At 40.6% G+C, this 15644-nt stretch overlaps 1 protein-coding gene across 1 annotated transcript in view; it reads right to left on the reverse strand.

Moving 5' to 3' along the window:
• Positions 1-15644, reverse strand: part of LOC128644195 (gastrula zinc finger protein XlCGF26.1-like) — a 164567-nt gene that overhangs the window by 58225 nt on the left and 90698 nt on the right. Inside the window, exon 5 of the mRNA XM_053696896.1 lies at positions 12602-13018. Coding sequence (XP_053552871.1) covers positions 12602-13018 — 417 coding nt within the window. The remainder of the gene's footprint in view (positions 1-12601; positions 13019-15644) is intronic.

A 15644-nucleotide genomic window follows, 5' to 3' on the forward strand; every position in this document is an offset into this window, starting at 1 on the left:
AACAATCCAACACAGGATCATAGAGGAACAAAATACATGAGTATTGTCTACTCTCACAGATAGCATATAGCATAACTGAGCATATATAGCATATGGCATAGCTGAGTGGACACATATAGTATCAGTATTTAGTCAGAAATCCTGCCCAAAATCGTGAACACAAAATATATAAAACATAATTTATGTAAGAACTTACCTGATAAATTACTTTATTTCATAGTGGCAAGAGTCCATGAGTTAGTGACAAATGGGATATACATTCCTACAACGAGGGGGCAAAGTTTCCCAAACCTCAAAATGCCAATAAATACACCTCCCACCCCACTCATACCTTAGTTTAACGTATAGCCAAGTAGTGAGGTGTAAAAAGGAGTAAAAAAGCATACATAAAGAGGAACTGGGAAAAAATAATGTGCTTTTATACAAAAAAAATCATAACCATCAAAAAAATATGGTGGGTCTCATGGACTCTTGCCACTATGAAAGAAATTAATCAGGTAAGTTCTTACATAAATTATGTTTTCTTTCAGGTAAGTGGCAAGAGTCCATGAGCTAGTTGCGTATTGGATATAATACCCAAGATGTGGAAATCCACAGAGTCACTAGAGAGGGAGGGATAAAATAAAAAACTTAAATTATGCTTACCTGATCATTTTCTTTTCTTCAGATGGAAAGAGTCCACAGCTGCATTCATTACTTTTGGGAATTTAGAACCTGGCCACCAGCAGGAGGCAAAGACACCCCAGCCAAAGGCTTAAATACTCCTCCCACTTCCCTCATCCCCCAGTCATTCTGCCGAGGAACAAGGAACAGTAGAAGAAACATCAGAGTGAAAAGGTGCCAGAAGAACAAAAATAACAGACGCCCCACAGAAAAAATACGGGCGGGGAGCTGTGGACTCTTTCCATCTGAAGAAAAGAAAATTATCAGGTAAGCATAATTTAAGTTTTTCTTCAGAAATGGAAAGAGTCCACAGCTGCATTCATTACTTTTGGGAAAACAATACCCAAGCTATAGAGGACACTGAATGCAAAAACGGGAGGGTACAAGAGGCGGCCCATTCTGAGGGCACCTGGCCTGAAAACCCCTACCCAACAAAATCCCGCTTCGTCTTAAGCCGCGAACAACTTTGAAAAAAAGGAAAAGGCCCAAGGACACTGACCCGCAGATAGTCCACAGCCTTGCTAGAGACCGCAGGAACTAGACTCGACTGAGTCAAGAGCCTCCAAGAGACACCGTCCCCAGCAGTCGGTCTCTAAAACAACACACCCCTTACTAAAGAAAGGGAACAAACTACCGTGTTCTTCCACAAAGAAGAAAAAGGCACAGAGAAAACATGATCCCCCTTAAGGCACTCAAGGCGCTGCTCATTTTATCAACCTTGAAAGGAAGAAAGGCTGAGTAGCATCTGGAATAGGAAAAATCACAGGAGTAACCTCAGGAGCTTTGTTATCAAGAGGACTAGACTCCTAAATACCCAAAGTAAACAAAACTTCTTTCAATAAAGAATGAATATATTCAATCTTAAAAAGATAGGAAGATTTGTTAATTTCAGTGTCTGATGCAGGATCCTCTGAACCAGAGAGATCCTCATCAGCAGAGGATACTTCAGTATGTTGTCGGTCAATACAAATTTCATCAGATTAATGAGAAGTTCTAAAAACGAAATTTATGTTACCTGATTAATTTATTTATTTCTTGACACGGTGAGTCCACGGATCATCTCTAATTACTATTGAGACTATCACTCCTGGCCAGCAGTAGCAGGCAAAGAGCACCACAGCAAAGCTGTTAAATATCACCTCCCTTCCCTCCAACCCCAGTCATTCGACCGAAGGAAAAGGAGAGAAAGGAAGTAACACAAGGTGTAGAGGTGCCTGAGGTTTATAAAACAGAACCTGTCTAAATAAATAGGGCGGGCCGTGGACTCACCGTGTCAAGAAATAAATACATTTATCAGGTAAGAATACATTTTGTTTTCTTTCTAATGACACAATGAGTCCACGGATCATCTCTAATTAATATTGGGCCGAATGGAAGAGCCACAAACTGGAAGTGTTTGTCTAGAAAAGCGAACTTCAGAAACCTGTGATGATCCCTGTGGATGGGAGCATGCAGGTATGCATCCTTTAAATCTACTGTTGTCATGAATTGACTGTCTTGAACTAAGGGAATAATGGAACGAATAGTTTCCATCTTGAAGGACGGTACTCTGAAGAACTTCTTTAGGACTTTTGAGGTCTAAAATTGGTCTGAAAGTTCCCTCTTTTTTTGGGAACCACGAACAGATTGGAGTAAAATCCCAGACCCTTTGGAACAGGTCGGTAAGAATGCCTCTATTTTTATCTGGTCTACAGATAATCTTGAGAGCAGAAACCTGCCCCTGGGTCTTGAACTCTAGTTTGTATCCCTGGGACACGATGCCCAAAGCCCAGGGATCCGGAAACATCCCGAACCCAGGCCTGAGCAAAGAAGGAAAGTCTGCCCCCCCCCACAAGATCCGGTCCCGGATCAGGGGCAGACCCTTCATGCTGACTGAGTCATTAACAAGCTTTTTAGATTGCTTCCCCTTGTTCCAAGACTGGTTGGACCTCCAGGAAGGCTTGGACTGTTCCTGCTTGGTAGAAGGAGAGGAAGGCTTACCTTTGAAGTTTTGAAAGGAAAGAAAATTACTCTGACGCCCTTTCTGCTTATTCCTATTATCCTGAGGGAGGAAATGACCCTTTCCTCCCGTAATGTCTGAATAATTTCAGCCAATCCCGGCCCAAACAAGGTCTTACCCTTGTAGGGGATCGCCAAAAGCTGAGACAACACATCCGCAGACCAGAACTTCAACCATAAGGCTCTGTGGGCCAATACGGCAAAACCAGAAATCTTTGCTCCCAGCATAATAAGCTGTAGGGAAGCATCCGTAATAAAGGAATTGGCCAACTTAAGAGTCTTGATCCTATCTTGGATCTCTTCAAGGGGAGTATCTGTCTGATAGAATCAGACAACGCATCAAACCAGTATGCCGCTGCGCTGGTGACTGTAGCAATACACACCGCAGGTTGCCATTGTAAACCCTGGTGTACATACATCGATCTTTTTAAGTAACCCTTCCAACTTCTTATCCAGAGGATCCTTAAAAGGAACAGCTATCCTCTATGGGAATAGTGGTTCTCTTAGCCAAAGTGGAAATTGCCCTTTCCACCTTGGGGACCGTTTGCCAAGACTCCTTGATAGAGTCAGCTATTGGAAACATTTTCTTAAAAATTGGGGATGGAGAAAAATGGATACCAGGTCTCTCCCATTCCCGAACAATAATCTCTGTAGCCCGGTCTGGTACATGGAAGGTACATCAAAGTTCTTGTTTAGCTTACTAGACTTCTTAGGATTGACTACGACTAGAGTCGTCCAGGGTAGCCAAAACCTCCTTAACAAACGGAGGTGTTCCAGCTTAAATCTGAATGAAACAACTTCAGCATCGCAAGAAGGAATTACACAGAGTCTGAGATTTCACCCTCAGATCTTCCTCCTCAGACTTCTGGGAAGGAACATTCGGAATAGCCACAACTGTGTCAGAAACCTTACTCACCAATTCCTTAGATTTCCTCTTGCGCTTTCCCTGCAGCATGGAAAAAGCAGACAGCGCATCAGTCACCGCAGAAGATATGTGGGTAGCAATGTCTTGCAACGTAACTCCAACTGGAGTGTGAGAGGAAACGCAGGGCACTGCATGTGGACGATAAAGTTTGGGACACTTCAGGAGAAAGCTGCGGCATATCTTGAACATTTTCAGGAGACCCCGGAACAGCATCCGCCTTAGACAATGATGGCTCAGAATCAAAAAGACCATCCCTGTAATTCAATGTTCTCTCAATACATGAGGAACAGAAAGGGATTGGTGGTTCCACATTAGCATCAAAACACAAAGAACAAGTAACATTTTGCAGGGCCTCTTGGTCTATCTTTACCCAATAATTAAATAAATGAAAAATAAAATACTTTTATTTCTTTTTTAGATTATGTCACAAAAACGTTAATGTCCCTTTAAATTTTAAACAACTTTTTATTTCCCATGCAAAAAACGTTTATCTTAGAGCACCCCAGGCAGCCTCTACACCTCAGCTAGCCCTGCTGAGATGCCTACCTGTCCTGCTGACCGCCGGAGGTAATATATAGAGAAAATCCAGACTCAACCCAGCTGCTCCACTCGGTATCCGGAGACTGCTAACAATGAAAAGTCGGCACTCAGGAATTGAGAAAGGAAAAAAGGCGCCCAAAACTCTTTGCCGCTTCAGAACAGACCCGCCCATCGTGGGCGTATCAACCTGAACCTCCCAGCCGGCATTAATCTTCACTCTGAAGGTACAGCCGCCGAGGGTAAGTAAAAAACACAACCACCCTGACTGGAATAAAAAAAACGAACTGAGCTTATGTTCCTTGAACTCTTCTTGTCCCCAGTGCCTGCAAAAACTGCCTCACATTATCCTATTAACCCCCTGAAGGATTAATAAATCTGATGTCCCACCAGAGTTAAATGTTTAAGTGCCAATATTTTTCTTTATACTACCTAGAAAAAAGGAAATTTATGCTTACCTGATAAATGTATTTCTTTTACGATATGACGAGTCCACGGATTTCATCCTTACTTATGGGATATCACTTCCTGGTTAACAGGAGGAGGCAAAGAGCACCACAGCAGAGCTGTATATATAGCTCCTCCCTTCCCTCCCCCTCCAGTCATTCGACCAAAGTTAGGAAGAGAAAGGAAAAGCCAAGGTGCAGAGGTGACTGAAGTTTAACAAAAAAGAAAGACCTGTCTTAGAAAATGACAGGGTGGGCCGTGGACTCGTCATATCGTAAAAGAAATAAATTTATCAGGTAAGCATAAATTTCCTTTTCTTTTACAAGATATGATGAGTCCACGGATTTCATCCTTACTTATGGGATACAATACCAAAGCTATAGGACACGGATGAAAGGGAGAGACAAGACAGGAACCTAAATGGAAGGCACCACTGCTTAAAAGAACCTTTCTCCCAAAAACAGCCTCGGACAAGGCAAAAGTATCAAATTTGGAAAGAGTGTGAAGAAACGACCAAGTTGCAGCCTTGCAAATCCGCTCAACAGAAGCATAATTTTTAAATGCCCATGAGGAAGCCACAGCCCTAGTGGAATGAGCCGTAATTCGTTCAGGAAGCTGCTGTCCAGCAGTCTCATATGCAAAACGGATGATACTCTTCAGCCAAAAAGAAAGAGGTAGCCGTAGCTTTCTGACCCCTACGTTTCCCAGAAAAAACAACAAATAATGAAGATGATTGACGAAATTCCTTAGTCGCCTGCAAGTAAAACTTCAGGGCACAGACTACGTCCAAATTATGTAACAGACGCTCCTTCTATAAGAAGGATTAGGACACAATGAAGAAAACAACAATTTCCTGATTAATATTTTTGTTGGAAACAACCTTAGAAAGAAAACCAGGTTTGACACGCAACACTACCTTATCGGAATGAAAAATAAGATAAGGAGAATCACATTGGAATGCCGAAAGCTCCGAAACTCTGAGCAGAAGAAATAGCAACCAAAAATAAAACTTTCCAAGATAACAACTTAATATCTATGGAATGCATAGGTTCAAACGGAACCCTAAAACAGCTTGCTAGCACACACACAAGCTGCAATAGCCGCAGCTGGTATCCAACTGCAAACCTCCCGCTTGCTAGACAGCTAAGCTAACCATCAGGCTACTACAGCTGACTTTGAAGAACAATAAGAACTAAAATCAAACTCCAAGGAGGAGCAATTGGTCTAAACACAGGCCTGATTCTAGTCAGAGCCTGACAAAAAAGATTGAACATCCGGAACATCTACCAGACGTTTGTGTAGCAAAATAGATAGAGCAGAAATCTGTCCCTTTAAGGAAGCTGATGACAACCCTTTCTCCAATCCATCTTGGGGAAAGGACAAAATCCTGGGAATCTTAACCCTACTCCATGAGTAGCCTCTGGATTCGCACTAATACAGATATTTACGCCATAGCTTATGGTAAATTTTCCTAGTAACAGGCTTACGTGCCTGAATCAAGATATCTATAACCGAATCAGAAACCCTTGCTTAGAAAAAAATAAGCGTTCAATCTCCAAGCAGTTAGCTGCAGAGAAACTAGATTCGGATGATGGAAGGGTCCCTGAATGAAAAGGTCGTTCCTCAATGGAAGCTTCCACGGAGGCTGGGATGACATGTCCACCAGATCAGCATACCCAGTCCTGCGAGTATCACCGATGCCCTCTCCTGCTTAACTCGAACAATCACCCGGGGAAGGAGAGCAAATGGAGGAAACACATAAGCTAGGCTGAAGGACCAAGGCATCTCTCAGCTCGGCCTGGGGATCCCTGGATCTGGACCAGTATCTCGGAAGCTTGGCATTCTGGCGAGAAGCCATGAGGTCCAACTCTGACCTGCCCCATCAGAGAATCAGGTTGGCAAATACCTCCGGATGGAGCACCCGCTCTCCCGGATGAAATGTCTGTTTGCTCAGAAAACCTGCTTCCCAGTTTTCCACCCCTGGGACGTGAATCGTGGACAGATGGCAAGAGTGAGACTCTGCCCACTGTATTATCCTGGTTACCTCTGTCATTGCCAAGGAACTTCTTGTTCCCCCCTGATGATTGATGTAGGCCACCATCGTTATGTTGTCCGACTGGAATCTGATGAATTGGGCCGAAGCCAACTGAGGTCAAGACTGAAGCGCAATTAATATTGCCCTCAACTCTAGGATATTGATGGGAAGGAGAGACTCCGATCAAGTCCACACACCCTGTTCCCTCAGGGAGTTCCAGACTACTCCCCATCCTATCAGGCTGGCATCCGTATAGATGATCCAGCGACAACCACCATAGAAGAGAGTCCCTTGTCTCCTGATCCAGATGTATTAGGAGACAAATTTGTATAATCTCTATTCCACTGTCTGAGCATGCTCAGTTGCAGAGGCCTGAGATGAAATTGAGCAAACGGAATGATGTCCACTGCCGTTACCATCAATCCAAATACCTCCATGCACTGAGCCATGGACGGCCGGGGATTGGTCTGAAGAGCTCGGCATGTTTTCAGAATTTTCAATTTTCTGACCTCCGACAAGAATATTTTATGGATAGAGAGTCGATTAGAGTTCCCAGGAAAGGAACCCTTGGCTGTGGAACTAGCGAACTCTTTTCCAGATTCACTTTCCCCCCGTGAGTCCTCAGAAAGGACACAACAATGTCGGTGTGAGACTTTGCTAGCTGAGAAGACGACGCCTGGATCAGAATATCGTCCAGATAAGGCGCCATGTGAAAATTCTGGATACCGTGGCCAGACCAAAAGGAAGAGCCACTTACTGAAAATGTTTGTCCAAAAAGGCAAACCTCAGGAATTTGAGATGATCTCTGTGGATAGGAATATGAAGATATGCATCCTTCAGATCCACGGTAGCCATAAATTGACCCTCCTGGATCAATGGAAGAATGGTATGAATATTTTCCATCTGGAAGGATGGAACTCTGAGGAACTTGTTTAGATTCTTGAGGTCTAAAATAGTTCGGAACGTACCCTCTTTTTTTAGAATTGAGTAAAAACCCCAGTCCCTGCTCCTGAATTGGGACGGGACAGATTACTCCCATGAAAGAGAGGTCTTTTACACAGCGTAAAAACACTCTTTATCTGGTCTACAGACAATTGAGAAAGAAGAAACCATCCTCTGGGGAAAACTTTCTGAATCTCTTATTCAAGCCTGTACGAAGAAAAAAAACAGACTGCCCCGTAATATATCCGGTCCCGGATCGGGGCCAACCCACCATGCTGACTTGGAAGCAGCAGCAGCAAGTTCCAAAAATGGATACCGCAAATTGTGGAAAGACACAAAAACTAGGATGCTTGCCAGCACGCATACAAGGTACAAGAGCTGTAGTTGATCTCAAACTGCAAACCTCTGCTTGCTAGATAGCTAAGCCAACTCTCAGAGTACTACAGCTGGCTGTCAGAATAATCTCCTTCCAGTCAGGCCCGAACAGGGTCCCCCTTGGAAGGAATAGTAAAAAGTTGAGGTTGAGATGACACATCCACAGACCCAGAGTACGAACAGAAGGCATAGCGAGCTAAGACGGAAGATCTCGAACTCAGAGCCGCCAATTTGGTAGACTGCAAGGAAATATGAGTAATTTAATAACTTAATTTCCGCTAACATTGCAGTGTGCTTCTGTTCTCTAAGTCCCAAAGGATAAAGGCTATTAGCAGTAATGTACAAATGAAAATACTGCAGAAGCAGGTGAATTCAAAACTCCCAAAGCTCCTGCTTGCAAGCACGTAAGGTTACCCACTAGACCACAGGGGTACACCATTCGCATGCAAGATTGTAGAATGAAATCACCCTGCAAAAATTTACAAGTCAATGTGAGTGCCTGCCAATCATAGGATGTAGGCGAGGCGACAGGAAAAGGGCGCCCATCGTGGGACATAGATGAAAAAGTGTTACTGTACCCTTTAATCCTAAACAGTAACTAAACATGTCACTGAGTGGACAAAACTTAGTTTAATGAAAAGATCATTGCAAGAATAATCATTATTCAAAGAGTACAGAAACTGAAAACCCTTTTTGTTGTATTTTACATAAACCTCTTTTCCAATTAATTTAAAATATACTAGAGGCAAGCATTGTATGAAATCGTTGCAAAGAATCAGAATGCAGTTTAAGGCATCTAAACCTTAAAAAATCTCATTTAAAACATGGGGAACAGAATATAAGTTAGGAGTAACAAAAAGTGTGACCCTTTGTGTCATGTCTAATAGTTGACAAGAATAAGTGTACTGCTTTATGCAACTAATTAACAGTAAACACATTTTCAAACAAATCCCCAATAAGAAAACTCAAGAAACACCAATGCATTGTTTCTTTAAGAGTTACGTCTATCCCTGAATGGGACACTGAAAATAGAACATAGGAAAGGAACCTTATAAACTGCATATTGACAACGCCTCTCTGTCTAACGTGACAGAAAAAGCGTTCCATACACATAAGGACTCAACCGTCGGCGTGCATAACCTGACATCTGTATACAGCCGAGGAGGCATTTAAGTGATCTATAGGAAAACCCTCCCTATCGGCTGTTAAATAAAGTATAAGCCGCTGGGAGGTATACAGCAGATATAAGCCGCTGGGAGGTATACAGCAGATATTGGATCTACAGGACTGCCTGAAACGTAAATATCTCAATCCTACACACTATTTAAGTGTTTGGTAGGAAAAAAAAAAAACCTCCCTGTCGACTGTAAATAATTCATAAGTCTCCGGGAGTCAGACATCAGACATGTTTCTTCTGCTATACAGGACTGCATTAAACGTAAATAGCTCGCCAGCATCCTACACACTACTGAAGTGCTCTGTAGGAATAACCTCCCAGTCGGCTGTTAAAATAAGTTAGAAGCCGCTGGGAGTCACACAGCAGACATGTCGTCTTAGAAAAGACATCCTCATGCCAGGGATATATTGCAATATAAAGTGCCAAAACTCTTCTGTTTAGTATATATCCAGAAAATAAAGTTTAGCACTTACCTCAGAAGGCTGCCCGGTAGTAAGGCATCTCACCCGGCTTGTGAAGTTCACTTCTCCCCTTCACATTGGCCTGTGGAAAACAAAAAGTACTGAGCATATTCTCCCTCAAACTTTTACAAACAGGGCAGCATAACAGTTATGGGAGGCGTAGTGAGGATTATGTCCCACCAGTTCCCATTGCTTTGAAGCCACCAAATGCTTCTCTTATTAACTGAAGGGAGTGATTTGGTCTAGGCTACACCCCAGCACAAAGTAGCACACTTTGGCACTACTTTAAAAAATAATAAACTCTTGATTGTTGAAGAAACTAAAACTAACACCTCACTTTACCTCTTCCTATTACTAACACAGGCAAAGAGAATGACTGGAGGGGGTGGGAAGGGAGGAGCTATATATACAGCTCTGCTGTGGTGCCTCCTCCTGTTAACCAGGAAGTGATATCCCATAAGGATGAAATCAGTGGACTCGTCATATCTTGTAAAAGAAATAAAATTAGCACTTACCTCGATGTAATCTGCCTGGCAGCAGGGCAGCTCACTAGGTTTGAGAGGCATTCTCCCTCCCATTGACCTGTGGAAAAAAGGAAAAGACTAAGTAATCTTACTCAGGCTTTCAAGTTAGGGCAGCAATAACTATTTGGGAAACGCAGTGAGGATTATACCCCACAAGTTCCCAATTGCTTAAAAGTCACCACTGCTCTACTGAAGAGACTGACGTGGGCTACGGCTAAACCCCAGGAAAAAGCAGAACAAAAAAATAATAAAATCTTGATTGAAGAATCTTCTTCCAGACACCTAAACTTTACCACCTCCTTGCTTTTAACGTAGGCAAAGAGAATGATTGAGGTTGGAGGGAAGGGTGGTGATATTTAACAGCTTTACTGTGGTGCTCCTTGCCTCCTCCTGCTGGCCAGGAGTGATATTCCCAAATCCCAATAGTAATTAGAGATGATCTGTGGACTCACCGTGTCATTAGAAAGAAAGACCTTTTACGTTTATTTGAAGGCGGAATAGCAGACATAGCATTCTCTATCGCTGCAGCAATATAATTCTTTACATCTGCAGGAATATCATGTACATTAGACATTGAAGGAACAATAGACAATGTATTTGTACTAATAGAAACATTACCAGCATGCAATAGCTTATGACAAATGCCACATAATTGAGCTGAAGAAATAATATCTGCTTGCTTACAACAAACACATTTAGCTTTGGTAGAAATGTGTTCAGGCAGCATGGTTCCTACAGTAACATCAGAAGCAGGATCAGTCTGAGACATCTTGCAAAATGTAAAAATAAAAAATAATATGCAAAAAAAAAAGCAAGCATCATAGCTCTCTATAATATAAAGAGAACAAGAAGCATTAATGGAAGAGGGGTACTATAGCAAAAATTTTAGGAAATTACGCAACTCGCGACATAACAAGCGCAACTTTGCGCCAAAAAACAAACGTCAACAAAGACACAGGAAATGACGAGACTTGCGTCACTATAGGCACAAGTTTGCGTCAAAAATTTTCGCGCCAAGAATGATGTAAATAAAAAACACCATTTTGTGTCCTCGCAAGCCTAGTTTGCCTGCGAACATTTGGAAAACAAAGTCAAATTTGAAAGAACTGGAACCCCAGGTAAGAAAAAATGTATTTAAATAAAACTTCCCAAAAATTTTTTTTCCATACTGAAACTGTTAGACTGTAAATGGGAAATATACATAGACCTGACTCATGGCAAATATAAGCAAACACATATATTTAAAACTTTGCAATATAGTATAAAGCGCCAAACATAGGTGAGTGTGTCTTAAAAAATGATACATACTTACTAGAAGACACCCATCCACATATAACAGACAGCCAAACCAGTACTGAATATCAGCAGAGGTAATGGTATAGGAGTATAACGTCGATCTGAAAAGGGAGGCAGGGAATAAATCCCTGCAACTGATTACAGAGAGCCTTTGAATAGGATTTCCCATAGGTGAAACCATGAAATCAACAGACAATACTCCCTTCACATCCCTCTGACAAACACTGTACTCCGAGAGGAATTGGGCTTCAAAATGCTTAGAAGCGTCTATCATAGAAGAAATCAAGCACATCTTGGTTCACCACACCACACTACTGTGTGTGGCAGATGTGAAAAAAATTGCTGTAAAATAATAATGCTTTAACAAATAGAAATGTTAATAGTTTATTTTTTATCAATTAATAAAATTATTTAAAGTGAGTAAACAGAGGAAAAAAACTAAACTCCTCTCTCTCTATATATATATAAAAAATAAAATCTATCTATATATAGCCTGCAATGTACACATGACCAGTAGGTATGAGTATATGTGCGTTTGCTTGCTGGTATAAGACCACAGTTTGTTAGGTAGTGGAAACAGTATAAATAGGTAAATATATTAAAGTGGCTTAATACATAAAGTACATTTAAAGGGACAGTCAAGTCCAAAAAAACCTTTCATGATTTAAATAGGAAATGCCATTTTAAACAACTTTCCAATTTACTTTTATCACCAATTTTGCTTTGTTCTCTTGGTATTTTTAGTTGAAAGCTAATTCTAGGAGGTTCATATGCCAATTTCTTAGACCTTGAAGACTGCCTCTAATCTGAATGCATTTTGACCACTAGAGAGCATTAGTTCATGTGTTTCATATAGATAACATTGAGTTTGTTCACGTGAAGTGACCTAGGAGTGAGCACTGATTGACTAAAATGCAAGTCTGTCAAAAGAACTGAAATAAGGGGGCAGTTTGCAGAGGCTTAAATACAAGATAATCACAGTGGTAAAAAGTGTATTTCTATAACAGTGTTGGTTATGCAAAACTGGGAAATGGGTAATAAAGGGATTATCTTTCTTTTTTTTAACAACAAAAATTCTGGTGTTGACTGTTAAATTACAATAATAGAAAATACATAGTACTTTTTAAAATCACCAATTTCCAGTAAAGAAAAAACAGATCAATCTTCAGCACTACCATAGTAAGAAACCATTTCCCACATATAGAAAATTAAAATATTTACCTCCAGTATGAGTATTCAGATGTGCAATAAGATGTGATTGCCGAGAAAAACATTTCCCACATTCATAACATGAAAATGGTCTTACTCCTGTATGGATTTTCAGATGTCTCTTAAGATCCCATTCCCTTAGGAAACATTTCCTACATTGAGAACATGAAAATTCTCTCTTTGTTGTATGAGTTTCCTCATGTCTAGTAAGTCTCCATTTCCGTTGGAAACATTTTCCACATTCAGAACATGAAAATGCTTTCACTTCCATATGAATTTTCTGGTGACCAAGAAGATGTGATTTCTTGTTAAAACATTCTTCAAATTCACAAGATAAATTCCCCACGTGGCTTCTTTGATTTGGAAAAGTATTGAAAGAAGTATCAGTACTCTGGCCATAACTAGGATTATTGCAGTTTGTGGTTCCATCTGTTGAAAATAAATACAATGGGAGTAATGTTATTTAATATTATGGAATATAGACAGAATATAATATGTACGTTACTTTACCTGCAAATTTATACTGCAGTGCCTCGCCATTATCCCTTTCTTTTAAGTTTCCAAATTGTACAGCTCTAACTCCCCGCACAAATTTCCTTCTACGGCTGTATTTATATCTGCCTTTGTTTTGGTAGAATGCAGAACACGCATTATCTGCTGGAGCATGCCTGGAAGCAAATAAGCAGCTCTGAGCTCAGTTGAAATACGATGCCTGTGTTTCTGATTCTAAACACTGATAAGCGGGAAGGGGGGGGGGGAATCAGACTACTCCAGACAGCATGGCTATGTAAGTAATTAGCCCTTTTAGGATATGCAAAGATCTCAACATGTTTTAGGTCACTTTAAGGGCAGTTTACTGGGAACTGGAGACTATTAAGGACTCTTCAGCATCCCATGTTTGACAATCATTAGAATAATTGTGAATCACTTAAATATATAATAATGCTGAGAGGATTGTGATAGGGGGCACCCTTATTAAGAGTAATATTATTTGTAAAAAAAAAACACAGGTGTAGAGTGTTTGACAAACTGATAAGATAATATCAATATACAATAATATGGTGTAGAATCATTAAATACAACATATATCAATAATTACAAAAAGGCATAAGTAGAAGATACAAACTGGATAATAGAACTTGTAAAGTCCTTAAGTGAAAGTAATAAGTTTCGGTATAGAAAGATGGGAGGACACAATCAGGCAGCTGTCTGTAAAGTATCAAGGACACGACCCAAAATCGGTAATCTGCAGAAAATAGTAGACAGAAGCGCCACATGGCCCAATATTGTAGAGAATATTTGTATTGTAACAGGTGTAATGATTACACTCACATGAGATATGTCACCCCTAGTGGTGTAGAAGAAGCAGTCTGGGATCACACACAGTCACCCAGAAGACTGACCTCCAGTGGATAGGTGGTATTCTGTAGAAAACAATATAAAGCACAAAAAGGTGCCTATATGGCCTAGTATTGCTAAGGCAAATGAGTAGTAATAAAATATATGAAATGCACTCACATTTGTTGAAGCACCTCCCTTGGTGCTATAGGGGCAAGCTGGGATCAATCTGGTCACCCAGTAGACTTAATCTCTGGCATCCAGGAACTCTCAAAGGTCCATAGGCAGATATCAGAGTAAATGGTATGGCAAAAAGTAGGCAGTAAGTGGTAAGTAAAATAACTTACTTAAATTGTGCAACGCGTTTCTCAGCCACCAGTGGCTGTTTCATCAGGCTTAATAAAATTATGTCATACACTTGCTATATATACCATACAAACAAACTAAATAATCACTGTAATTGACTACACATGAGGTAGGTGTGGCCCAGGTAAAATCATTAAATGAGTCATGATCAGTCAAGTCAGGCCCACAGGAAATGATGTCACAGTGTAAATAAAACATGACAAGTATAAACACAAATAGAAACACAATAACCGGGCAGATAAACAATACAAGCATGTTATAAGTACATGTCAGTACAAGATGATATCTCATCATTTCTATTTGCAAAATCATTAATACAATTGGCATTTCAGTTATAACACAATATGATATACTAATGAGTAAATAATAATAAAATAACTTTTCCATATATTAATCGTTCAAAAAATACACATGCCTAATACAATAAAAGATCATTCCATAACAGAGAATTTAAATATAAATAAAAGGTTTAGTACATATCAATACTTTTAAATATCAGCCGATATTTGAGTATATGGAGGACAACAAATGATAGACACAATAATAATTCCAGGATCATGGTTGTGCAAAATAAAGGTTATCATTAGTGGATTTCCTATGAACGAACTCCAAGTGTGATCACTAATGAAAAGGTGAATAGTGCGCAAAAATGTTATTATATCATTATCTTGGCGTGCTGGATACTTACTATGAAGTTATAGCCCGGTTGTTTGTAGTGATCGTGTTGATTTAGCACGAACGGCGTCCTGCAACTATGTGTGAATGCAAGGGTCGGATGACACGGTGCGTGCGTGGCAGCTGGTGATAGGTCCAGTACTGATGTGTGTGGAACTTATGTGATTGGCCTAAAATGACAAGACGTCAAAATAGAGGAAGGGCTAAGCCGGACCAAAGAGTGCCCGCAAATCCATACAGAAATGCTCCACGGTGCTAAATAGTATGTGACTGCTTGATGACATAAGTGTCGATTCCCCACTAGAAGATAGGGAGACAGTCAGAGCGGTACCTAACAGTAAAAACACAGATGTGAACATTATGCGGCATGAGAGTCAGGAGCGCATTTTCATAAGATGGGGCTAAGGGATAAAGACCCTATCTATCACTGTCACTTTAAGATATAGTGAGTATCCTCACATAGTCGATCATTGATAGCCCCTTCACTGCTCACTAGATTTCACATATATAGTTTCACCAGTTAACACATTCTCATATAATGATCCTGATATTATGGTTTCACTCACATTTATTAGTTTACGAGTACCTAGATGCGAGCTACCTATTAGGTGTCTCAACCTGGCCTCGGTCACATTTTTATCCACAGTGTGTGTTATTTCGAGACAATGGGGTCTTT

The sequence above is a fragment of the Bombina bombina genome, unplaced genomic scaffold, assembly GCF_027579735.1.
Source record: "Bombina bombina isolate aBomBom1 unplaced genomic scaffold, aBomBom1.pri scaffold_395, whole genome shotgun sequence".
Classification (NCBI taxonomy): domain Eukaryota; kingdom Metazoa; phylum Chordata; class Amphibia; order Anura; family Bombinatoridae; genus Bombina; species Bombina bombina.